Genomic DNA, 24,909 nt, shown 5'->3' with positions numbered 1-24,909 from the left:
CAGTATCGTAGTCTCCCAAGTGCTTAGTATGGTGCTCTGCACACAGTAAGCACTCAATAAATACCATTGATTGACTCAGTGAGTCAAAACAGCAGTGCAGTGGAAAGACTATGGGGAAGGGATCAGGAGCCTTAGGTTTTAGTCCCAGCTGTAGACCTGATTTTGGGATTGGCATATGAGGCCTTCTCATCTGTTAAATGGAGATAAGGCACCTGGTCTCCCTACCTATTAGATATCGTTCCCCTAAGGGACAGGGATTGGGTCTCACCTTCCTTGTTTTTGCTCAAGCGCTTCACACAGTGTTGAGCACGCTTAATAAATGTGACAAAATAATAGCAAGAGGTGGTTCTGCTATATTCAGATGCTATACAAAGACACATAACACCATATAACCTGCATTTTAAGAGTAATTCTCTGGAACTGGGTAGCAGCGTGGGTTAGCGGAAAGAGCTTGGGCTGGGGAGTCAGAGAACCTGGGTTCTAATCCTGGCTCCGCCTCTTGCCCGCTGTATAACCATGGGCAAGTCACTTCTCTTTGCCTGTGTTTCCTCAGCTGTAAAATGGGGATGCTATACCTGTTCTCCCCCCTACTTATTCTGCAAGTCCCATGTAGGACTGAGACCGTAGCCAACCTGATTAACTTGTATCTTCCCCGGTGCTCAAAACAGTGCTTGATACACAGTATGTGCTTAAAAAATACAATTAAAAAAACACACTAACTGGATGTGATGCTATAATAGAATTTTTCTAAGAAGAGAAGACTAAACCAGGTTCATCTGTTCATTTGATTTTTGGCGATAGGCTTTTCAGGTTATGTATAGCAACTATGGGGATGTGCATACCCCATATTAGCTAAATATGTGGGATTTGTTTTCCACCACTGTGTGCATTATGCTTTTGAGACTCTACCGCTAGAGTGTAACCTCCCTGAGAGCAGAGTTCATGCCTATGAACTCCGTTGTACTTTCCCAGGTGCTTAATACAGCACTCTGCCCACAATAAACAGAAGCAGCTTGGCATAGTGGAAAGAGCACGGGCCTGAAAGGATGGGTTCCCATCCTGGCTCCGCCACTTGTTTGCTGTGTGATCTTGGGCAAGTCAGTTTACTTCTCTGTGCCTCTGTTACCTCACCTGTAAAATGAGGAATTGAGACTCTGAGCCCCACATGGGACAGGGACTGTGTCCAACCTGATTTGCTTGTATCCACCCCAGTGCTTAGTACAGTTCCTGGCACATAGCGCTTAACAAATGCCATAATTAATAGACTGTAAGCTCCTTATGGCCAGGACTTATGTCAACTAACTCGGTGATACGCTACCAAGTGCTTGGTACTGCACTCAGTAAGTAGTCCCAATTATTGACATTGCCTGGAAAGGGACAAAAATCCATCCTGGAAGCCGAACCCAGCCCACTTTGTGATTTGTACCATCCTGTGGAAGGCATCTGTTGCTAGCACATGCCCCTCTACTCATGGTTCCTTATCCAGTTGCTAGCCTGCCACAGATGCCGCCAGCGATCTCTGCCCGTTGAGTTAATCAATTAATGGTATGTATTGAGCGCTAGCTGTGTGCAAAGCACTGGAATAAACACTCTGGAAAGTACCATACAACTGAGTTAGTAGGAGTAGCATGAAAAGCAGCGTGGCCAGGTGGAAAGAGCACAGGCCTGGGAGTTAGAAGGACTTGAGTTCTCATCCGGCTCCAGCACTTGTCTGCTGTGTGTCCTTGGGCAAGTAACTTCACTTCTCTGGGCCTCAGTTTCTTCATCAGTAAAGTGAGGACTGAGGCCCATGTGGGGCAGGGATCGTGTCCGACCTGATTAGCTTGTTTCTACCCCAGCGCTTAGTACAATAGGTGGCACAGAGTAAGTGCTTATCAAATACCGTTCAAAACAAAGAAACAAAAAACCCCTAACATTCCCTGCCCACAGGAGCTCACAGTCTAGAGGAAACCGTACAGTCCCTGATAACCGAACTGTGGGGGATTCCTGATTGGGTCCTGGGCAGCAAGGAGCAAACAGGAGGCACAGCCACATCCCTCTCCTTGAGCAGTCCTCCTCCTCGCACTGCCACCTCTTCACGTGGGAGTGGGCAGCCCCCAGCAGCCTGGGCAAAAGAGAAAGAGGCCCGCCTGGCTTCTAATTGACCTGTCTACGAACAGCCTCTGCTCCTTCCGTTTTCAAGTCGAATTCCCTGAAAAGCTCCAGTTGCCGCAGAGGGAGATTGACGTTCTTAATCTCTTTCTGTTGGACTGCCTTCTACCCTCACAGTGGGAGGGAGATCATAGCAGCGTGAGAACAATTCATTATAAGATGTTCAACATGGTTGCGACTTGGACAGAATTTGAAGTTTAACGGGCCCTTGGAATTGCAGGGGCTTGGAGCCGAACCACGTACTTAATGAACCTGAAAATTGGGTCGGAGCCCCAGTCCCGGGGAGGAGGGAAACAGCGGGGAGCTTTTGCTCCTTGGATTTGGAAATGATTTGAAAGTCCCAAAAATCTAAATTAAAGCCAGTCACCTTAAGTTTGGGTTTTTTTTTTTTAATGCCCAAATGATCTCTGGACCTAGGGGAGGATTTTAATTCAAAACATGTTTAAAATATTCTCCTTTTTCATTTTCCTCCCCCAGAAAGAACTGGCAAGCAACGAAGACTGTCCTCAGATGTGTGCCTACAAGCTGGTCACCATCAAATTCAAATGGTGGGGACTGCAGAATAAGGTAGAAAACTTTATCCAAAAGGTAAGGCCTACTTTAAAAAAACTGAACTTTATTAAAGATAAAATGCCAGAGGGAGTTTTGCCGTAGAGGCAGTTCTGTTATAATGAGGGGTTCCGTTTGGTGAATTGGATAAAATATACTGCAGTAAATCCTGCGGCAACTGTGTGAGAACTCAATCCACTCTTACTAATCCTTGTGGTTTGTTGAAACGAGCTGTCGCTGTACAGAACTTAGATCTATACGGGGCAAGAAAATGGTGACTCTCCTTCCTGAAAAAGTTAGAAAATGGCAGGTCATTCATTCAGTTGTTCATTCAGTTGTATTTATTGAGCACTTACTGTGTGCAGAACACTGTCCCAGCGCTTGGGTTAGAAGGACCTGGGTTCTAATCCTGGCTGCTCCACTTGTCTGCTGTGGAACGTTGGGCAAATCACTTCACTTCTCTGTGCCTCAGTTACCTCATCTGTGAAATGGGAATTAAGAGTGTGAGCCCTATGTAGGACAGGGACTGTGTCCTGCCTGATTAACTTGTATCTACCTCAGTGCTTAGAACAATGCTTGGAATATAGTAAGCACTTAATACGTTCCCTGCCCACAGTGAGTTTATACTCCAATTCTATGTTGCCAAAAAAAAAAGTCATTCTACGTGAAAGGCTTTGGTAGCAAGTTAGAATACCAGTCATCACAGAATACTGTTAGCAGAGAGGAAGGCGCAAGCTATGAAGGAAGCAGGTTTTTGCTTGCCTGTAAGAGAATTGGGAAGTCTCATAGAGGCAGTATGACCTAGTGGATAGAACACAGGCCTGGGAGCCAGAGGACCTGGATTTTAATCCCAGCTCTGCCAAATGCTTGCTGTGTGACGTTGGACAAGTTACTTCAGTTCTCTGTGCCTCAGTTCTCCTCTTCTCCCTTCTACATAGACTGTAAGCCCCATGCAGGACAGGGGCTATCCAAACTAATTAACTTTTGTCTACCCTAGAACAGTGTTTGACACATAGCCCTGAACAAATACTGTTAAAAAAAAATACAGCTCTACTCTGATTTCCAGTTTGTGCCCCTCGTCCATCCAGGGTGCTCAAAGCCTTTCACTTGCCTTCTTGGAAACAGCAGGGAGAAAAGCCTCCTTTGCCCTCCCCTTGTGGGGAAGGAATAATCACCTGGCCAGCACATTGGAAGTCACTCTGGCCTCTCAACGGGCAAGCAACCCATGTTTAGTGGCCACCAGAAAAATCTCACTACTTGTGTGCAAGTCTTAGAAATATCTCCAGCACTTTGTATGAGGCTTGGCATGTAGTAAGCATTTAACAAGTACCAAGATCATCATCATCATCATTATTGATAAGTATAGTAAGCTCTGCTGAGGTTGGAGCTGTGTGATTGACAGTGATTGTCTAGAATGACAATTGCTGCTGATAATGGTAATCACATGTAATGTGTAATGAGAAACAGCATGGCATAGTGGATAGAGCATGGGTCTCGGAGTTAGAAGGTCATGGGTTCTAATCCTGGCTCCACCACTTGTCTACTGTGTGACCTTGGGTAAGTCAGTGTACTTCTCTGTGTCTCATTTACCTCGTCTGTAAAATGGAGAGTGAGACTGTGATCCCCACATGGGACAGGAACTGTGTCCAACCTGATTTGCTTGTCTTCACCCCGGCACTTAATACAGTGCCTGGCACAGAGTAAGCGTTTAACAAATACCACAGTTACTATAATGGTGAAAGTTAGAAGTGCATGGCACCTTAATTTGTGCTAATCACTGTAATTGGTGTTAAGATATGTACATATATTTAAATTATATATTTCAAATTATATGCTATAAATTATATTAATGTCTGTCTCTCCCTCTGGCCTGTAAGCTCGTTAAGGGTAGGGTACATACCTGCTCATTCTGTGGTATGGTACTTTCCCAAGGACTCAGTACAGTGCTCTGCACATAGTAAGTGCTCAATAAATACCACTGATGAATTGATCAATTAAGGGATTTGCAAGAGAAGTCTAAAACAGGGGACCCGGGCCTCGAAATTTACTCTCAAATGCAAGGAGTTAACTATGCGTGGCAAAGCACAAGTAAGTGCAGAGAAATACAAAGGGAGGTTGTGGTGGTTGAAGTGACTGGGTATACTGGGGGTAGGGGTGGGCAATAGTGGTTAATCAGGAAAAGCTTCATGTAGGAAGAGGTTTTGAAGGCGGGGCAGGAGTCGGAGTTGGCAAAGCAGACTTCAGAGGGGGTTGCAGGTGTGGCCATTGGAGTGAGTGATCAGTCAAGGATGGGAGACTCTTGAGCAGGAAATGCTGAAGGCATTGGTTGGGCAGAGTGGAAAATGTTACTGGGATGGAGATGGAGGGAGAAGAGGCTTGAGAGCTCTGAATCTGAGAGGGAGAAGAGGCTTGAGAGCTCTGAATCTGAGTCCGGGAGCTCAACCCAGATGAGCGTGGCTATGGAAGCCCAGGTAGGCTTTGGTTGAGGGCATGTGATTGGACTCCCAAGTTTAGAACAGAAGGGTGGGAGAAGAGTGATAGTGCAAGCGGTGATAACAGCAAAGGAGCAATCGCGGGAGTTGAAAGATGCAATCGTGATGCTTTGACTAGTGCCTGTGGAGAGGACTCCTCTGATCCGTGAAATATTCATGAGGAACATTAATATTCAGTGAACCTTCAGCATTGTGTTGAGGCAGCGTGGTCCAGTGGAAAGAACATGCGGGCTGAGAGTTGGGAGACCTGAGCTGTAGACCTGGCTCTGCCGTGTGACCCAAGGCAAGTCACCTAACTTATTGGTAAAACAGGGATAAGATAACCGCACTGCCATTCTCTCTGACTGTGAGTCTCATGTGGGACACTGTGTTGGAAACGGAGTAAGCCGTTAATAAAGACCATCGCTATTACTTAGCGCGAGGATAAGCATTTATGAATACAGTAGAGTTAGTAGACATGGTCCCTTGCCTTCAGGGAGCTTATTATCTAGTAGGGGAGCGAGACATTCAAATAAGCAATAGTGGGACATTATCTGGTATCTACCCCAGTGCTTAGATCAGTGCCTGGCATATAGTAAGCACTTAAGAGAAGCAGCGTGGCTCAGTGAAAAGAGCACGGGCTCTGGAGTCAGAGGTCATGTGTTCGAATTCTGACTGTGCCAATTGTCAGCTGTGTGACTTTGGGTAAGTCACTTAACTTCTCTGTGCCTAAGTTACCTCATCTGTAAAATGGGAATTAAGACTGTGAGCCCCACGTGGGACAGCCTGATCACCTTGTAACCTCCCCAGCGCTTAGAACAGTGCTTTGCACATAGTAAGCGCTTAACAAATGTCATTATTATTATTAATAAATACTACAACCATTATTATTATTATATGGAAAGAGAAAGGGGTGCGTTCATGAATTAGGGCTCATAACAGGATGGCAGGACTTGATGACTGATTGGATTTGAGGGACAGTTGGAAAGAGGCTCAAAAGAGAACCTCAACATTGCAATTGCAAAGAACAAGAAGTATAGAACATCATCTAATGGGGCAAGAAATTAAGAAAAAGGTAGAGTTTGGGACAGAAGACAAGGACTTGAGTTTTTAAGTGTTGGATGGAAATCTAAATGGAGATTTCCCAGGCACAGAAGGAAAAATCAGCTGGTCAGGACTGGAGGAGTAGCTTTGTCAGGTCTGTTTTAACTCAATTAAAAAAGCAGACAAGGATGAAATTCATGCGATTAACTGGGCAGCCAAAAATAAGTTTCCTAAATGGAGCCACCCTTCGTAAATAAAAAAACCACTTCTAGTTCAATGCTCTCTCCCTGCAAGGTGGTTATGTGTCTCATTTTAGTGGCAGGGTTTGTTGGGGTTTTTTTTTTTTGCCTCAGTCCCTTCCAGGGGCTTCTAATATGAAGCAGTTGCTATTGACTCCCAGTTAGTCCATGATTTCTCCCATAAAGGTCTTTCTCATTTTTACTGCCTTGTATATAGCCTTCCTTTCTATTAGCAAGTCAGTGAGAAGAAGTTGATTTTTTCCCCCTTGACTAAATACTCCCATTCTTCTCTCATCAGGGAAAGGAGAATAGAAGTATTTTGGCCTAAAGAACATGTTAATCACTAGATATAATGATAGTGATTGCATTTCAATTGCAAGTATCCCCTCATTGCTAACTAGAAGGTATTTGCCACCTAATGCTGTCTTATTTCTGTTTAAAAGCAAGAAAAAAGGATATTTACAAACTTTCATCGCCAACTCTTCTGTTGGATCGACAAGTGGATTGACCTGAGTATGGAAGACATCAGGAGAATGGAGGATGAAACACAGAAAGAGCTTGAAGCGGTATGAGATTGTTTTTCTAGGGGAAAATTCTTCCATTGTCTTTTCCATGTGTGTTTAGATTGAAGTAGGCCAGTATTTATCCAAATACATGACCATCACCAATCTACCATTCCCAGAATCAGCTCATTTTAGATTTGGCTTGACACCTTCTGTGTCAGAGCTTTCCAGGCCTAGATTTCTAACTGAAAAAATTGAGGCGATGTTTTTCTTGCCGCTTGATGTCCGTAAAACATCAGATTAGTCTTCCATGAACTCACGTATCATTTGCCATTCACTACTTCACACCTCAGATGACTTGCTCTTGGGTCTTCTTCAGGAAGCTCAGAGACAATACAGCACTTCCACGAGTTTCCAGAATATTTTAGTTCCTCAAGATGAACTTTGATTTTTGGCATAAGGTCCTGGGTGAGGCCACATTTTCGTGAAAGCGAGAGGCATAGCCGTATAAACCGCTTTTCAACATCCAATTGCCCCGGATTGTCCTCCAACTTGCACTCCGTTTGGCTAATTTGCCCTTCCCCCCGTTCCTCCTCCTGCCCCCCGACCTCACAGGGCTGTTTTGAGGAGGAAAATGAGGTCATTGGTGCCAAAGCAAAATGCAAACTGTTACTATTCCAGGCAGCTATCGGTGTGGACTCTAAAGCGGCTCCCTTAAAGACCAGTAGTGCCCCTCTGGAGAAGTGTCCTCTGCTTGACTCTTCCTTGCCCACATCTAACTGGCCCAGTCTCACTCTGAGTAGTAGCTTGCGGCCAGGATGGAAAAGACCATCCAAAGAAGGGTGCTTACACTTCTGTATCTTTGGCCAGGTGGATGAACAATATACCTGGAATTTCAGCTTGGGAAGCGTAAAAATAACGACAATAACAGTAATAACAAAAGTGATTATAATAATAAAATATGGTGGTGCTTAAAATAATATTAATATTATTAGTATTTCTATTACTATGCCAAGCATGTACTAGATGCTGAGATGGGTACAATCTGAACAGCCATAGTCCCTGTCTCACCTAGAGCTCACAATTTAAGGAGGAGGTAGCACAGGCATCACACCCCCATTTTACAGATTAGGAAACTGAGGCACAGAGGAGTTAAGTGATTTAAGTGGTTAATTTGGCGTACTTTAACTTAAGTGGTCACACAGCAGGCAAATGGTGGAACCAAGATTAAAAGCCAGGTCCTCTGATTTCCGGGCCTGGGTTCTTTTCCACTAGGCCATGCCGCTTCATTTGTTTCCAGGTCTGCAGGGAGGAGATAACCTGTTTGTTTAGGTAAAAGAGAAATAGAGAAAATACATGTAAATCATTGTATTTTTTCAGCACAGTATAAAAAGGAGCTGATATTGAATGGTCTTATTCACCATCAGTTTGATAGTTAATGCTTCCTGATTCTTTTTATTTTGGCCGATGAAATTTTTTTGTTAAAAGTACTTACAGGGTGCATCTTTTAAGTGCCGTATAAAGAAAGCTCTATTCTTAACGAATTACCTTTTACGTGAGGGAAGTATGGGTGAGGGAGAAAGGGGCGTAACTTATTTTAGTAATTGAAAAAGTATTTCAAAAAGCAATAATGGTCCTGATCACATCATATTTTGTTTTGATAAAAGTGCAGCAGTGTCCCCATCAGCTCAGAACCAGTTTTTGAGTTGCCTGGGCTCTTTGTAATTAATGTATTTTATGCATTTTATTTGTTGCTATTACTTTGTCTACTAACCAAATGTGTTGGCAAGCATCTGTGAACTGTGGATAGGAGCTAATCCAGGGCAGGGGCTCTTCCCCCATGAAGCTCAGCTTCACAAGCCAAACATTTTTGAGTCCATTTCTCCAGGGAAGAATTTCCACTTCAGGTCAAGAATTAATCGTGAGCTTAACTGCTTACTAGGTGCCAAGCACCGCACTAAACACAAAGGGTGATAGAAGATAATCACATTCCCCTGACACCTGTTTGATACCTGGTGATGAATGGAAATTCTTGTAATTCTCAAACATTTCAGGCATGTAGGCAGTTCAGAGGATGAGTGCTGGCCCTAGCCCAGAAGGTTCCTAGAATGGAAGGTTCCTAGAATGGAGGTGTTAGGTACAGTAGCACTGTTCTCCCTTGCAGTTCATTCAGCTGTTCATTCGATCTTATTTACTGAGCACTTACTGTGTGCAGAGCACTGTACTGAGGACTTGGGAGAGTACAGTATAACAATAAACAGACACTTTCCCTTGCCCACAACCAGCTTAAAGTCTACAGTCTTGCAGTTCTGAGGAGAGGAGGTTATCCGCTTGGAACTGTAAGCTCTAGACTGTAAGCTTGTGGGCAGGGAGTGTGCCCTCCCACGCATGATTAGTATAGTGCTCTGCGTAAAGCAAGCGCTCAATAAATGCCGTTGATTGATTTCTGTACAGGCTGCTCCCTCCAAGAATTACCTTGACTGTTGTCTTCAAAAAAATCTGAGATTGTTCTGGAAATCTGTATTTCTCATATTGGATTATCACCCCTCCTTTCCTGTCTGAGCTTCCTCCTTTCCCTCTCATCGTTATTCAAGCCCAGCATTGTTGAGAGCCTGACTCGGTCTCCTGCAACATGTGTAACGCTGAGCATTTCGTGCTTTTCCCTCTTCGAATAACTTGTCTCTGGGGCTTGGTCATTCCTTCCTACGCTTCGCCCTGTACTCCTCGTCTGTCAACCTCTGTCCACCCTCCCCTTTCCTCTGCCCCATGAAAGTGCCGAATAGCACATCGCATCCCATTCATTTTAAAGCAGAGGACTGACTAATCAGGCCCAGGGCACCCGAGCCAAGAAGCCACTTGAAATTGTCAGAACTCCAGTGGGAGTTGAGGAGCACAGTCCTACTTCTGAGGCCACATCACCTTCAGCGTTGCTAGAGACATCATTTTCAGACCTAGGCAATGTGGGATTCGCCTAATTGCTCCGCTTCAAACCTTCACCGAGCCTGTCCTGAATGGTTTAGAAAAGGCTGCCTAGGGGACCTCCCGTAGCTTCAAGAGCAGCCATGATATAGCTATCACCAGAGGGGTCTTTTTTAAGTCATCTTTTTTTTTTTCTCTCCTTTCCTCTTACTAACCCAAATTCAGATTCTTCTATACAGTAGCTCACAGTTTTATTTTACGTTTAGATGCGTAAGAAGGGCTCCGTCCGAGGTACAACAGCGGCTGATGCCTAGATGAATCCTCTGTAGAGTCAGAGGCAAAATCAAGCTGTGTAAGTGGAAGAGTTGGGTGATAAACAGGGAAATCAAAAAAAAAAAAAAACCACCTCTCTGGTGATGGGCAGTTCACTTTCTGAACTTTGATCTGAACCACAGGGAACCTCTGGGGGAATTTCACTTGGGATTGGTGGGTGGGGGAAGAGAACCCAGATGGAATAAAAATGTTCGATAATCAGGGGTTTGCCAACTTGAAGTCCCGTTTGCAGATATTTGTGGACACAGCCACCCTGGCCTCGCTGTTGGCAGAGGTTTTAGTTGGGACCGGAGCTACTTGCAGCCTTTTGGAACCCTGCAGCTCTGCCTTTTGAAGCCCACAGAAAGTTAAGCGTTGGCATGTCTGGTCCAACCAGAGGAAAATAGCATTAACTTCTCCTTTAGGTACCTAATCTAATATTCCCACTCAGGAATCCTGACCCTAGGAGCATCTTCTGTGATAAGGGCCTGATGACTTCCACTGCCCACTTAATTTTGGTCATTTCACTCATACAATATTAATAATAATAGTAATTATGGTATTTGTTAAGCGTTTAGTGTTTGCCAAGCACTGTTCTAAGTGCTTGAGTAGATACAAAGTTGTCCCACCTGGGGCTCACAGTCTTAATCCCCATTTTACAAATGAGGTTACTGAGGCACAGAGAAGTTAAGTGACTTGCCCAAGGTCACACAGAAGACAAGTGGCAGAAGTGGGATTAATACTCATGTCCTCTGGCTCCGAAGCCCGTGCTCTTTCCACTAAGCCACGCTGCTTCTCATTTGTAATATTTGTAATTTCTCTCACAATGAAAGTACTTTGGCAGTACTTGAGTATTGGATCCTATGCCTGAAGCAAAATATTCCTTTCTAAGAGTAAATTAGTAACTTCACCAACCATTCCAAAATGTTGAAGCCGGTCATAGGTTCAGAAAATCCATTGGCATAACTCAGATTTTAGTGGATTAACCAAGAAAACTCACCACCCTTCCTCTCTGGCTTCAAGAATGTATTACAGCATAAATATGAGCTGCCAGCACCTGGAATTAAGTCAATGGTCCTTACCTGTAGTAGGACAGAATTAGATCCCAAACCGAAAGACCCATCTTTACTCCTGGTTCACATTTGAACTTGGTTTTGCAAAGTTTGGGTTCATCCCAGCAATGTATTTCAGCGGCGACCCTCGATTTCAGTCGGCCTGCTGTTGGGATCGAAATGTGAAGAGATCGATTGCCCTTAAATTGCTCCACCTGAGTTTAAGATCACTTGCTGCTGATAAAGACCCTGTGGCAGTCAGCCTCTCCTTTCATGGAGCGTGTTCATATAAATGTACCGTACCGAGAGCCGAGTTTCTAATCCATAACACTGCGCTTTTATCCTTCCGTTTTCTTCCAGTTACGTAATCAAGGTCAAGTGAGGGGAACAAGTGCTGCCAGTGATGAATGAAGACGGATCTGACCAGAAACTTGCAGTGTTGATGTTTCACAAATGTGTGCATGGGACGCTGTATGTACATGTACACGTCAACAAACCCGTGTGTATATGTGGACGTGGGTGTATCTTCGCCTGTAGCTGTATATGAGGCCCATAAAGCTAGAGGAGCAGATACTACACTTGCCCACGTGTGTATATATATATGTACATACATACATACATTTATTGAGGGGATTCGTACAATTTCTCCCAAGTACTGTACCTATCTTCAGCAAAAATGCAAAGGAAAATATTTTCATTATATATACCTGAAGCAGATTTTAATAATTAACGGAGTAATGCCATTAAAAGGATGATTCGATTGCGATGTGCTAGCCGGTATGTTTCAAGATATCAGTTTGTGGACCAATCTGTACTTTTTTAATGGATTTTTCTTCCCTTGAATCAGTCTCTTCCGACTTTCTATTTTAGCCTAGAAGCAAGCAATTTAGTCCCAGAGCAAAAGTTTATTCTGCCTTTTTTGTTATCCCTCTGATTCTGGAATGTAAACTATGAATGTATTTATAGCCTATTTATTTCTGGACGATCATTATCTCACAGCCAAATTTGAAGATTTCCATGAGTAAAGAATACAGTTGCAGTCCAATTTTTTTTACTTGCCTTGATGGGAAAATCCTTTAAAAGAAAACATCCCCATTTTATTGGATTTTTTGTACGTTTGAATTTCAAGTATTTTTCTAGAGCAAAAACTGGCAGAAACGGAGATGACAGCTTGTGATTTATAATGAACACTTTAAACTTTTCAGGAGTCTGTTAGGCAAAAAAGAAATTGGTAATACTGGTATTTAGTCTTAAGGTGTACCGTAGGGGGGGTGTATAGAAATTGGAAGTGGAGTGAAACTCCTAGTTTCAGAAATGACTATTTTCTGAAATTGCCATTGGGAAAAACTATGCAAATGGTCTAGGTTTCTCACAACTTACACAGTGGAATAGAATGATGACTCTGAGCTCTTTTCATGTTGAAAATACACTTTAATAAAAAGATGTTCACTTTCAGCTGCGATGAAAGTGCAAAAGTTATAGCATCTGTTAGAACTGGTGAAAAGGAGAAGGTAGCATACAAACCTCGTGTCAGCGGCCCTCAACAAGGACATTGTCTTCAGGATTTTTTAAGAAAATATTAAAATGGAGCATATCCTAGGTCTATATTATTAAAATGCTTGGTAGGTAGAACAAATTTTAAAAATTATTTTAGAAACAGTTAGCTAGGTTAGATTTTATCGGACTTCTCTGTCGAACTTGGATTCCGCCCCACCCAACGCCCCCACAATCCGTCCTAGAAGCCTGTGTAGGATGAGGTTTGTTTCAGCCATGAAGTTGTAAATCACACTTCTTCCCCTCTTGCCACCGAAAACACACCCAACTCTGAATCTAGCGGAAGCCAGTTTGCATCTGAATTTTTCCACCGAGCCCAGCCAGCCCTGCCTCAGCAACCCCTCTCCCCTTCCCCTGGGCGATTGTGGCCTTCACCGGAGTGATTTCAGTGACTCGGATGAGGTTGCCGGGCTGCGCTGTGACTGCCCTCCCCATCCTCCTTGGGTTGCAGGACCCTCCTCTTCCCCCCATCGTCTGTCCTCTGGGTTCTCGGGGTTGGAAACGGTGTGTACTCCCTGAGTGTCACGGTGAGGTGGGCTCCGACTGAAGCGGAATCGTGGTCAAAAGCGGCGGAGGACAAGGAGGGCTCCTGCTCCTCCTCTTGTGAGACAAAGGGCCATCTTTCTTCCCACGGATGGACTCAACTACCCTTGGCACCGGGGTTTTTATGTTTTTCAGACGACCGATGGGGGTTTGAGGGAAAATCTGGCGAATGTACAATATCTAGTTTACTTGACCGTCTTGTTGTAAATGAACGTAAAACAAAGGCAAAGACATGGAAAAAAAAATAAATTTGATCACAAAATGCCATTTCTGTCTCCATGGGTGGTTATTTTTCTCTGGTTTACGTTGTATGATTTTGGACACTCAGCTTTGCAGAATGAAGACCATAATTCGGGGATAACATTGGGGTGTTTTTCACCCTGTAATTCAGATAAAGATGGGATTTAGATTTCTAAGAGTCAGAAATTTCAGGTTTCAGTGTAGTTTGTATTATGTTTACATCGGCATTCTCTTGAGGCCTGGGCACTCTTTTCTGGTGTTTGCAAATATCCCAGGGGGGCAGTAGCTCAATACCAAAGCCACCTGTTGGACCATGTAGCTGGTGAAGTTCTCAGAGCAGAGTGGTTGGAGTTGCATAACAATAGTAATGATGATATTTGTTACACTTTTACTATGTACTGTGTAAAGTACAGTGTACTCTGCTAAGGGCTGCGATAGGTACCGTATGATCAGATGATGCACAGCCTGATCCTTATCCTTTCCTCAGCTGGCTCCAGTTCTTAACAGTCTTCTTATTGTCTCCTTGTTCTACCCACAGCCTGAACTGCTGCCTGGAAGATTGTGTCTAGGAGAAGTATCTATCAAGGGAGAAACCTTAACTGGCCAATCAGTCGGTAATATTTGTTGAGACCTACTGTGTGAGGAGCACTATCCTAAGCCCTCTGGGAGAATACAATAGAGTAAGTAGACCTCATTCCCTGCCCTCCAGGAGCATACAGTCCAGCAGGGATGATAAACACTAAAGTAAATTACAGGTGGAAGGAAGTCATTGAGTAATCAAGATATGGACACAAATGCCATGAAGGGAGGTGGGTAGTAAGTTGAAACTGCTTTCAGGCAGGGAAAGTTTCTACCAACTCTATTGTATCAGTCAACTGGTGGTTTTTATTGAGCACCTACTAAGTGCAGAGCACTGTATTAAGTGCTCGGAGAGCACAGTGCAAAAGAATTAGCCGGCACGTCCCCAGTCCAGAGCGAGTTACCAGTCCAGAGTTCTCTCCCAAGCTCTTGGTACAATGCTTTGCATACAGTAAGTATAGTAGGCACACAATGAATACCACTAATTGATGACCCAAGAGGGCTGAAGTGGTCACTGGGGGGATGGAAGTTGGGAAGATGTAAAATTAACCACAGATTCCCCTCCAGCTGATATCACCAAGGAGCTCTGAAATGCTCAGACCTGCTGAAGAGTGGAAGCAGTGCTTGAAAAAAATCTCTGTGGAATATTGGCTTCAGACTTCATGGCCATTCCCATTCTGCAGGTACATAATAGCCCTCAGTTTATTTTTGGTTGTGTGTGGGGTTTTTTTTGTTTTTTTTTAAATGGTATTTGTTAAGCATTTATTATGTGCCAGGCACTGTACTAAACTCTGGGGTGGATAGGAGTTACTAAGGTTGGATATAGTCCATGTCCTACTTGGAGCTCACAGTCTTAATCCCCATTTTACAGATGAGGTAACGGAGGCCCAGAGAAGTGAAGTGACTTGCCCATGTTCACACAACAGACAGGTGGCAGAGTCAGTTTTAGAACCCACGTACTTAAGACTTCCAGGCCTGTGCTCTATCCACTAGGCTACTTGTGTTCCCTAGCAAAAGTACATAGGTCCACTGACTAACCTCCATTTGATACTCCCTCTCCTTCCAATGATAAAGCTTGAAAACCACTTAACACCCCTGTTTAACAGTTTTCAAGTGTTTGAGGCAGCACGGGAATCTCCAAAGTAATAAACCTTTAGTGCAGAATCGTTATATTTTTATTTTTCCACAGTCCATTTTCAGATAAATAAATATCAAAAAACATAATGCATTAATTTACGTTTTTCCCTATTGGCATTTTCATGTGCAAATGTAAATGTTATTGCCGTTAGCTCAGTGAAAGCAAAACCACGTCTCTTATGTGTTTGGTTTTGCCCCTGAAACCTCAGATGCTTAATGTTAAATATGATAATCAGAATGTTAAGCAGGTTGTTGAGGCATAAAATAACATTCAGACATTCCTGGTAAAGCCCAAATGGGAGATTTCTGTTTGCATACACAGTAAGCGCTCAATAAATATGATTGAATGAATGAATGAATATTTACCTTGCTATTATGACGTCCAAAAAGCACCATCTCTTTCCAGAAATGCAAAAACACTTTATTGCTGAGAAAGGCATTAAGTTTTCCCTCTATTTAGGGCTGCTGACATGTGGTAACTGCTCTGCACACAGTAAGCGTTCAGTAAATACGATTGAATGAAACGAATGTAGTAGTACGGATTCATTAACGAGCGGATAGAGAGTATCAGGCTGTAACTGGCAAAATTGTTCACTGAGATTTCCTCAGTCAGGAAGAAAGTACCATACTAAGGTTTTCCTTTTCATGTTTGTGTCTCTTCTGTTGTCCACTTCCAAGCACTTAGTATAGTGTCCCGCACACAGTAAGTGCTCAATAAATATGATTGACTCACAGATGCTGCATATTGTTGAAAAGTAATAATCAATCAGTAGTATTCACTGAACACTGTACTAGGTGCTTGGGAGAGCACAATAAAGTTAGTAGACGTTTTCTCTGCCCCCAAGCAGCTTACAGTCTAGTGGGGGAGATAGACACTCGAGTAAATTACAAATAGGGGGAAGCAAAAGAGTGTAAGTATTTGTATAAAAGTGTAAATGGAGGTGGGGGGTGAAAAATAATTGTGGTATTTAAGGGCTTACCATGTGCCAAACAGTACTAAATCCTGGATAAAGGAAAATCAGGTTGGCTAGAGTCCCTGTACCATGCAGGGCTCAAGGTCCAAGTAGAAGGGAGAACAAGTATTTCATGCCCATTTTACAGATGAGAATCCAATGCTTAGATGCGGTGGAAGAAATGAAGTGGCAGGAGTGGAAGAATAGGGTGAAGAGGAGCAGCATGGCCTAGTAGATAGAGCGTAGGCCTGAGAGTCAGAAGGACCTGGGTTCTAGTCCTGGCTCTGCCACTTGTCTGCTCTTGGACCGTGGGTAAGTCACTGACTTTCCTGTGCTTCAGTTCATCTCATCTGTAAAAAGTGGGGATTAATGTGGGACATGGACTGTGTCCAACCTGATTAGCTTATATCTACTTCAGCGCCTAGCATAGTGTGTGGTCCATAGTAAGCACCTAACAAATACCAATTAATACTGCATCAGCCTCCTCTCTGATCTCCCATCCTCCTGTCTCTCCCCACTTCAATCCATACTTCACGCCGCTGCCCGGATCGTCTTTGTGCAGAAACGCTCCGGGCATGTTACTCCCCTCCTCAAAAATCTCCAGTGGCTACCAATCAACCTACGCATCAGGCAAAAACTCCTCACCCTTGGCTTCAAGGCTCTCCATCACCTCACCCCCTCCTCCCTCTCCTCCTCCTCCCCCTCCCCATCCCCCCGCCTTACCTCCTTCCCCTCCCCACAGCACCTGTATATATGTATATATGTTTGTACATATATATTACTCTATTTTATTTGTACATATTCTATTTATTTTATTTTGTTAATATGTCTTGTTTTGTTGTCTGTCTCCCCCTTCTAGACTGTGAGCCCGCTGTTGGGTAGGGACCATCTCAATATGTTGCCAACTTGTAGTTCCCAAGCACTTAGTACAGTGTTCTGCACACAGTAAGCGCTCAATAAATACGATTGAATGAATGAATGAATACCAATTTAAAAAAATGATGAAGGATTAATCAAGGAAGGCCTCCTGGGGCAGATATAGTTTCAGAAGGTAATTGAAGATAGGGACAGGTGATCTGCCAGATGAGGAGGAGAAAAGAGTTCTAGGTAGAAAAGGAAGAGTGAACCACAGTTCGGTGACAAGAGGAGAATGAAGCACAGTGAAAAGGTTGGCTTGAAAGGAGTGAAGTGTGTGGATTGAAGGTCAGTCAGTTACTGGTATTTATTGAGTGTTTGCTACGTGCAGAGCACTGTACTGAGTGCTTTGGGAGAGTACAGTACAACAATAAACAAGACACATTCCCTGCCTACAGTCTAGAGGGGGAGACAAACATTAATATAAATAAATTGCAGATATGTATATAAGTGCTGTGGGGCTGGGAGGAGGAATGAATCAAGGGAGCAAATCAGGGCAAAGCAGAAGGGAGTGGGAGAAGAGGAGAAATAGTCGGATATGAGGAAGGAGGTGTACCAGGCCAGAGGTGACGTGGCGAGGGGTTGGCAGGAAGATAGATGAGTTTGAGAAGGTTGGCATTAGAGGAGCGAAAGCATAGTAGAAAAGGAGCGAGGATAAGTAGCGGGGAGAAAGCTGATTTTTTTTCATGCTATTAAGCCCTATGTGTCACACACTGTTCTCAGTTCTGGGGTAGGTACAAGTGAATTAGGTTGAACACAGTCCCTGTCCCGCATGGGCTCACAGCCTAAGAAGGAGGGAGAACAGGAGAACGGAGGCATGGAAAAGTTAAGTGACTTGTCCAAGGTCACAAAGCAAGCATTTGGCAGAGCTGGGATTAGAATCCAGGTCCTTCTGATTCAGTCCCTGTCTTGCACAGGACTCACAGTCTTAGAGAGAGGGAGAGCAAGTATCTTATCCCTATTTTACAGAAACTAAGTCACTGAGAAGTGCGGTGACTTGCCCAAGGTCACACAGCAAGTAGTAGGGCCAGGCATAGAACCCAGATCTCCTCCCAGTCTTGGGCTCTTGTCCTACACCCTGCTTTCCTCTCTCCAGCTGACAGAAAAGTCAGCCTTGGCCTGTTAGACTTCTGCGGTTCTCTAAGGGCGTTAGTGGTAATTCTACCTCTTCAGGTGGAAAATCACCTCAAATTCCCCAGGGTAAGGCCTGTCTCTTGCCCTCAGAGCACAAGCCAGGGGCCATCCAATAGATTATCTCTTCCTGCCAAATCCCTTTAAGAGATGGGACTGAAAGCCAAAGAACAGTACTACAGTGTTTTCACACCTTATCTTAATGAGGAGAGCACTGCTAGCAATCAGTGGTATTTATGAGCCCTTACTGTGTGCAGAGTACTGTACTAAGTGCTTGATTTTTGTACTAAGTGCTTTGATTTTGCCACCTGGAGTACACATTTCAAGCCCAGGCAAATTGAATATGGTTTTGCTCGATCTTATTACGGTAATTGGCCAAAACCATCTTCTTTGGGAAGGGATCTTTGCCCGGTGAGATTTCATTACCGTCTGCCATAAATCGAGGCGAGCTTCGCTCATTTTGGTAAATGCAAAATTGGATTCCGTTCTTTCCTCCGTGCTCCGATTTCAGCTTCCAGATGGCTAATCCACATGAAGTAATAGAAGCGCAGCATAGTTCTGTTTAACTGAACATGGAGATGTGATATTTATTCACTGTTGTGGAGTGCTGTGATCCATGCTTCGGTAGAACTTCAATAAATAACTCCACTGCACAAAGATTTCAGCGTTCCATGGGAAAGGTTGAGTTCCTTGAATGTTTTGGAGGACTTGTAGGAGAGTCTTTGTCTGTGCATCGATAAACTCAGATTTTCTGATTGCAGAAGGCCTGAACTTGCCCCTAGACTGTTAGCTCGCCCTGGGCAGGGGATGTGTCTAACAACTTTTTTTTAAATCGTATTTATTGGCGCTGTGTGCAGAGTACTGTACTAAGTGCTTGGGAGAGCACAATATAACAATAAACATATTCCCTGCCCACCATGAGCATTATTCTGTTTTATTATTCTGCCCCAAGCGCTTAGTACAGTGTTTTGCATATGGTCAGTGCTCAATAAATACTCATTTATGAAGTGCTCATTGATTGATTGATATTTACCAAGCACTTATGCACCCAGCATTGTTAAACACAGAGACAGATAAAAGTCAATCAGGTCAGATCCAGTTCCCACAGGAGGTTCACCATCTCACCATAAGATGTAAATATAACCAAAAAAGATCTGGGCATCATCGGTGACTCCTAGTTGCATGATTCAGGAATGTAGTCAGTTATTTAAAAAGAAATAGGATATGGGAATGTGTATGAATGGAGGGAACAGGCAAGGTGCGGGAGATAATATTTCTGCTCTAATCTGCATCGAAAAGCTTTGCCTATCAGAAAAGTCGCTCCTCATCTTCTGTGTATTATCTGATGTCTGGTGTGTTTTCAGAACCCAGTCACCAAACCACAGGAACTCCTGGGTAGACAAATTAAGGTACGTGGATGAAGCATTCAAGCCTCCATTCTTAACCATTTTGATCCCTCTTTTGCTTTCCTTCTCTCATTCTCCATCCCTACATTGATCCTTGGGGACTGAAAAACGTTCAGTTCATGTCTCCCCACTCCTCAAGAACCCCCAATGGCTGCCCATCCACCGCTGCACCAAACAGAAACTCTTTACCTTCGGCTTTAAAGCACGTAATCAGCTCACTCCGTCTTACATCACTTCACTGATCTCCTACTCCAGCTTAGCCCGCAAACCCTGCTCCTGTAGCACCACCTTCCTCACTGTGCCCTGATCGCAGCTGTCTTGCCGCCGGCCCCTTTCCCACGTCCTCCCCTAGCCTAGAAATCCTTCCTCCTAAATATACACCAGAACACCATTCCACTTTCAAAGCATTTAAGATCAGATCTCCTCCAAGAGGCCTTCCCCAATTAAGCCCCCTTTACCTAGCTAGCTCTCCCTCCTACGTCGCCTATGCACTTGGATCTATGATCTTTACAATTTGGTATTGGCCCTTCTCTGCCCCCACATCAATCAATCAATCAGTCGTATTTATTGAGCGCTTACTGTGCGCAGAGCAGTGTACTAAGTGCTTGGGAAGTACAAGTTGGCAATATAGAGACAGTCCCTACCCAACAGTGGGCTCACAGTCTAGAAGGGGGAGACAGAGAACAAAACCAAACATATTAACAAAATAAAATAAATAGAATAGATATGTACAAGTTAAATAAATAAATAAATAGAGTAATAAATATGTATAAACATATATACATATATACAGGTGCTGTGTACAAGTGCTTAGTACAGTGCTCTGCACACAGTAAGCGCTCAATAAGTACGATTGATGATGCTGTGGGGAAGGGAAGGAGGTAAGATCAGGGGGATACATAATCATAGTAATACTATTTACGTACTTACTATTTGCTGTTCTAAATGCTGGGGAAGCTAAAAGATATTCAGATTGAACACAGTCCTATCCACACAGGGCTCACAGCCCAAGTGGGACATTTTACAGGTTTTACAGATGAGGAATCTGAGGCACAAGAGAAGTTAACTGACTTGCCTAAGGTCACACAGCAGGAAAGTGGCAGAGCTAGAATTAGAACCCAGGTCTTCTGACTCCTAGGCCCATACTCTTTCCATTGGGCCCACTGCTTCTTATTACAAAATAGAAAAGTGACAAGTTTCTTGCCACAAGAAGCTTAGACTCTTACAGGGGAGTCAGAGCTAAAAATCTTAGTACAGTGCTTAGTACAGTGCCTGCAACATAGTAAGTCCTTAGCAAATACCATTAAAATTTTTTTTAAAAAAGATCATTTTCTGGGCCCAGCCATGAGTAGAGGACAAAAGGGAAAGGAAAATAATGGCTCTTTTCTGTGGCAGGTTTGAATTTGGAGTAGATGATCTTGTGACCTTGTGATGCTGCTGGTAGTATACCGTGCACCTCACAGGATGTACTCTCTGCATTGCCTGGGCAGATAAAGCTATTTTGGGGGTGTCCTGCAACACAAATGAATTTCCTTCTCTCAGCCGGGTGTCCTTGCAATTCCCAGAACTCCTGGAAATAATGCCCCCAGGGCTCTGCTTCTACCTTTATAATTAACCAAGATCTTTAGGGAATGCAGATGCTTTCGAACGTTGTGACCTCTCTCCTCTGCCAGTCGAAGTAAATAGTTTTGAACTCTAAATCCTCCCCAAAAGGTGGGTTGGTTATTGTTGTTAATGGTATTTGTTGAGCACTGTGTGCCTGGCACTGTGCTAAGCACCAGGGTAGATAGAAGGTGATCGGGTGGACACAGTCTTGGTCCCACATGGGGCTCACGGCTAATCCCCATTTTACAGATGAGGGAACTGAGGCACAGAGAAGTTAAGCGAGTTGCCCAGGGTCATAGAGCAGGCGAGTGGCAGAGCTGGGAATAGAACTTGGGTCCTTCCAACTCCCAGGCCCGTGCTCTATCTACTAGGCCATGCTCCTTCTTAAGTCGCTTAAGTTTAAGACAAAATGAGCTCAATTTCACCCTATTGTGGTTGAAATACTAAAGGGGGTAAGCGATGGGATTTAGGCCTAGAGTAAACTGATTGATTGTGTTTATTGGGCGCTTACCATATGCAGTGCACTGTACTAAGTCAATAGTATTTATTGAGTGCTTACTGTGTGCAAGACACTGTACTAAGTTCTTGGGAGAGTACCTTTTAATAGTATAATGGACACATTCCCTGCCCACTTGAGAGAGGATAATACAACAGAGTTGGTAGAGACAGTCCTTGTTCACAGGGATCTTACAATCTAACAGAGGAGACAGACATTATAATAATAATAACAATTATGGTATTGACACCTGTCTACTTGTTTTGTTTTGTTGTCTGTCTCCCCTTTCTCGACTGTGAGCCTTTTGCTGGGGAGGGACCATCTCTATATGTTGCCGATATGTACAGTGCTCTGCACACAGTAAGTGCTCAGTAAATAGGATTGAATGAATGAATAATAATTATGGTATTTAAGTGCTTAGTATGTGTCAAGCACTGTTCTAAGCGCTGGGGTAGATACAGGGTAATCAGGTTGTCCCACATGGGGTTCACACTTTTAATCCCCATTTTACAGATGAGGTAACTGAGGCACAGAGAAGTTAAGTGACTTGCCCAAGGTCACAGAGCAGACCAGTGTTGGAGACGGGATTAGAACCCATGACCTCTGACTCCCAAGCCTGTGCTCTTTCCACAAAGCCACGCTGCTTCTATGGTTCTGAAATGCCTTGTTTCCGCCTCTGAAAGCCGAGTGCCAACCCCAGCAGCTACCGAAACAGAAAAAGCTCTCTTTATTCTGGACGCAGAGAAGACTCTCATGAATCTCAATCCAAAGCAGAGCGGGTATCAGTGCTGTCTTGCAGAAAGAACCCAGGCCTGGCAGTCAGGAGATCAGGAGCTCTGATTCCCACTCTGCCCCTTGCTAGCAAGCCTTGATCACCCCTGCCTCTGGAAAATTTGGATCGAGACCCAAAGTTTATATCCATCGATCAATAGTATTTATTAACTGCTTACTTGGGGCAGAGCAGTGTACTAAGCACTTGGGAGGATACAATACGGTTGGTAGTCGCGATCCCTACCATTAACAATAATAATAATTATCATGGTACTTGCTAGCCGCTTACTATGTGCTAAGCACGGGAGTGGAGATACAAGTTAAGCAGGTTGGACATAGCCTCTGTCCCACATGGGGCTCACACTCTTGATCCCCATTTCATAAATGAGGTAACTGAGGCCCAGAGAAGTCAAGTGACTTGCCTATAGTCACAAAGGAGACATGGCAGAGCCAGGATTAGAACCCAGGTTCTTCTGACTCCCAAGCCCGGGCTCTAGCCACTAGGCAACACTGCAACTCACAGCCTAATGGGAGAGACAGACATAAAAATAAATTAATTACAGATAAGGGAAGCAACTGAGTCTAAGACTGTAGACATAAAGACTGTGGAGGTGGGGTAGGGGAGGGTAGTACCTATGTTTAGAGGTGGGACTAAGTGAGTAACAAAACTAAGCTAGAGGCGGTAAGGAGGGAAAATAGGGTAGAATGGCTGAGAGCATAGTCTGGGAAGACTTCCTGGAGGAGATATGATTTCAGAAGGGCTTTGAACACAGGGAGGGCAGTCGTCTGTCTTTCTGTCCTGTTAGCTCTTTGAAACCTCCCCGTAACCAAGACCTCACGGCCCCCCACATCCTGCTCCTTTTTCCACCCCCTTTACTCAAAATTAAAAGTTGGCAGCTATGCCACTATGAAATAGTACTAGTGGTAGTAGTAGCATATATTAGCATTTAGTGCAGTGTTCAGCGCACAGTAATTGCTCAGTAAATACCATTGATTAATTATTGAGCCTCCACACTTAGAACAGTGCTTGGCACATAGTAAGTGATTAAAAAGTACCATCGTTACTGCACTAGGGGCTTGGGAAAATACCAAAAAAATGCATGCTTCTTGCCCTCAAGAAGTTTACATTTTAATGGGGAGATGAACATAAAATACTTAACAGAGTAATCAAAATAAACAATTGAATATTCAATTGAGTAGACAGCACCCTAGCATTCCTCAAAGCATCAACTGAGCTCATTTTCCAAAGGCACTGGTCATTCACATGGCTGCTGCAGACAATTGTGGTCTGAAAGAGAGAACACAGGTGTAGGGGGAGATCTGAAGAACAAGGGGTGAAAAAGACGTTCTTTGATGTTCTTCAGGTCTCATTTTTGGAGGACAAAAGACCAAGTTCTATTGTTCAAAAGCCCAAGAACTTCTGGAATACTTGCCGGTCCTGGAATCTCCAGTCTGAAGGGAAAATCAAGTGTCCTTGTGACTTGAAGCATCATAATGCGGTAGGTGAGTCTTGGGCATATTAGAACATTTCACGGATTTTATTCAAACAAAATTGATTCAGTCTGGTTACGCACCAACCAAACATCGATTCTCAAAGCCATAATTATTCTTTCAGCTGCTCCTGATTTGATAGATGCAGTTAGGGTGGCTGTTTAGTTTGAGATCCGTCAGTCTGGTTTTCAGCTAGTCCATCCCCTGTCTGCTCCAGATTTGCCACTGGGTGTGTTTTTATTTCAGCACCCGGCCCCCATCCTTCTCAGCTCCTGCCCCTGAATCCGCTGGCTCAATCAGCAAATCAGTCAATCAGTTGTATTTATGGAGTGCTTACTGTGAGCAGAGCACTGTACTAAGTGCTTGGGAGAGAACAATATAATAGAGTTTGTAGACCCATTCCCTGCCCACACTGAGCTTACAGTTTAGAGGGGGAGACACACTAATATAAATAAGTAAAACTATGGATATGGACATAAGTGCTGTGGTGGCTGAGGGAAAGGTGAATAATGGGTACAAATCCAAGTGCAAAGGTGGGAGAAGAGGAAATGAGGGCTTGGGAAGGCCTCTTGGAGGATATGTGCCTTCAATAAGGCCTTGAAGGTTGGGGAAGTGATCCTCTGTCAGATCTGAAGAGGGAAGGCGTCCCAGGCCGAAGGCAGGATGTGAGCAAGGGGTTGTCAGCGAGATAGATGACCTTGAGGTACAGTGAGTAGGTTGGCTCAGAGATGACCCCTGAGTTCACAAGGACCTGGGAGGGGATTGCAAGCAGTGGGGAGGGCCAGGGGTCCCCCAAAAGAAGGCTTTGGGTTATGGTGGTTTCGGGAAGACTTCCGCAAAATGGTGCC

At 44.0% G+C, this 24,909-nt stretch overlaps 1 protein-coding gene across 2 annotated transcripts in view; it reads left to right on the top strand.

The window, feature by feature from the left end:
- Window positions 1–13,604, top strand: part of PITPNB (phosphatidylinositol transfer protein beta) — an 80,684-nt gene extending 67,080 nt beyond the window's left edge. Inside the window, exons 9-12 of one of the 2 annotated variants that reach the window (XM_038763577.1) lie at window positions 2,629–2,739; window positions 6,898–7,020; window positions 10,143–10,228; window positions 11,601–13,604. In XM_038763577.1, the coding sequence (XP_038619505.1) occupies window positions 2,629–2,739; window positions 6,898–7,020; window positions 10,143–10,190 (282 nt within the window). In that variant the 3' untranslated portion in view covers window positions 10,191–10,228; window positions 11,601–13,604. The remainder of the gene's footprint in view (window positions 1–2,628; window positions 2,740–6,897; window positions 7,021–10,142; window positions 10,229–11,600) is intronic. The other variant, XM_038763576.1, reaches the window with a different exon arrangement.
- Window positions 13,605–24,909: the final 11,305 nt, after the last annotated feature.

Source organism: Tachyglossus aculeatus, chromosome 21 (genome assembly GCF_015852505.1).
Source record: "Tachyglossus aculeatus isolate mTacAcu1 chromosome 21, mTacAcu1.pri, whole genome shotgun sequence".
NCBI classification, from domain to species: Eukaryota; Metazoa; Chordata; class Mammalia; order Monotremata; family Tachyglossidae; genus Tachyglossus; species Tachyglossus aculeatus.
The sequence above is the reverse complement of the archived record's forward strand: the minus strand, read 5'-3'. Positions and strand labels throughout refer to the sequence as shown.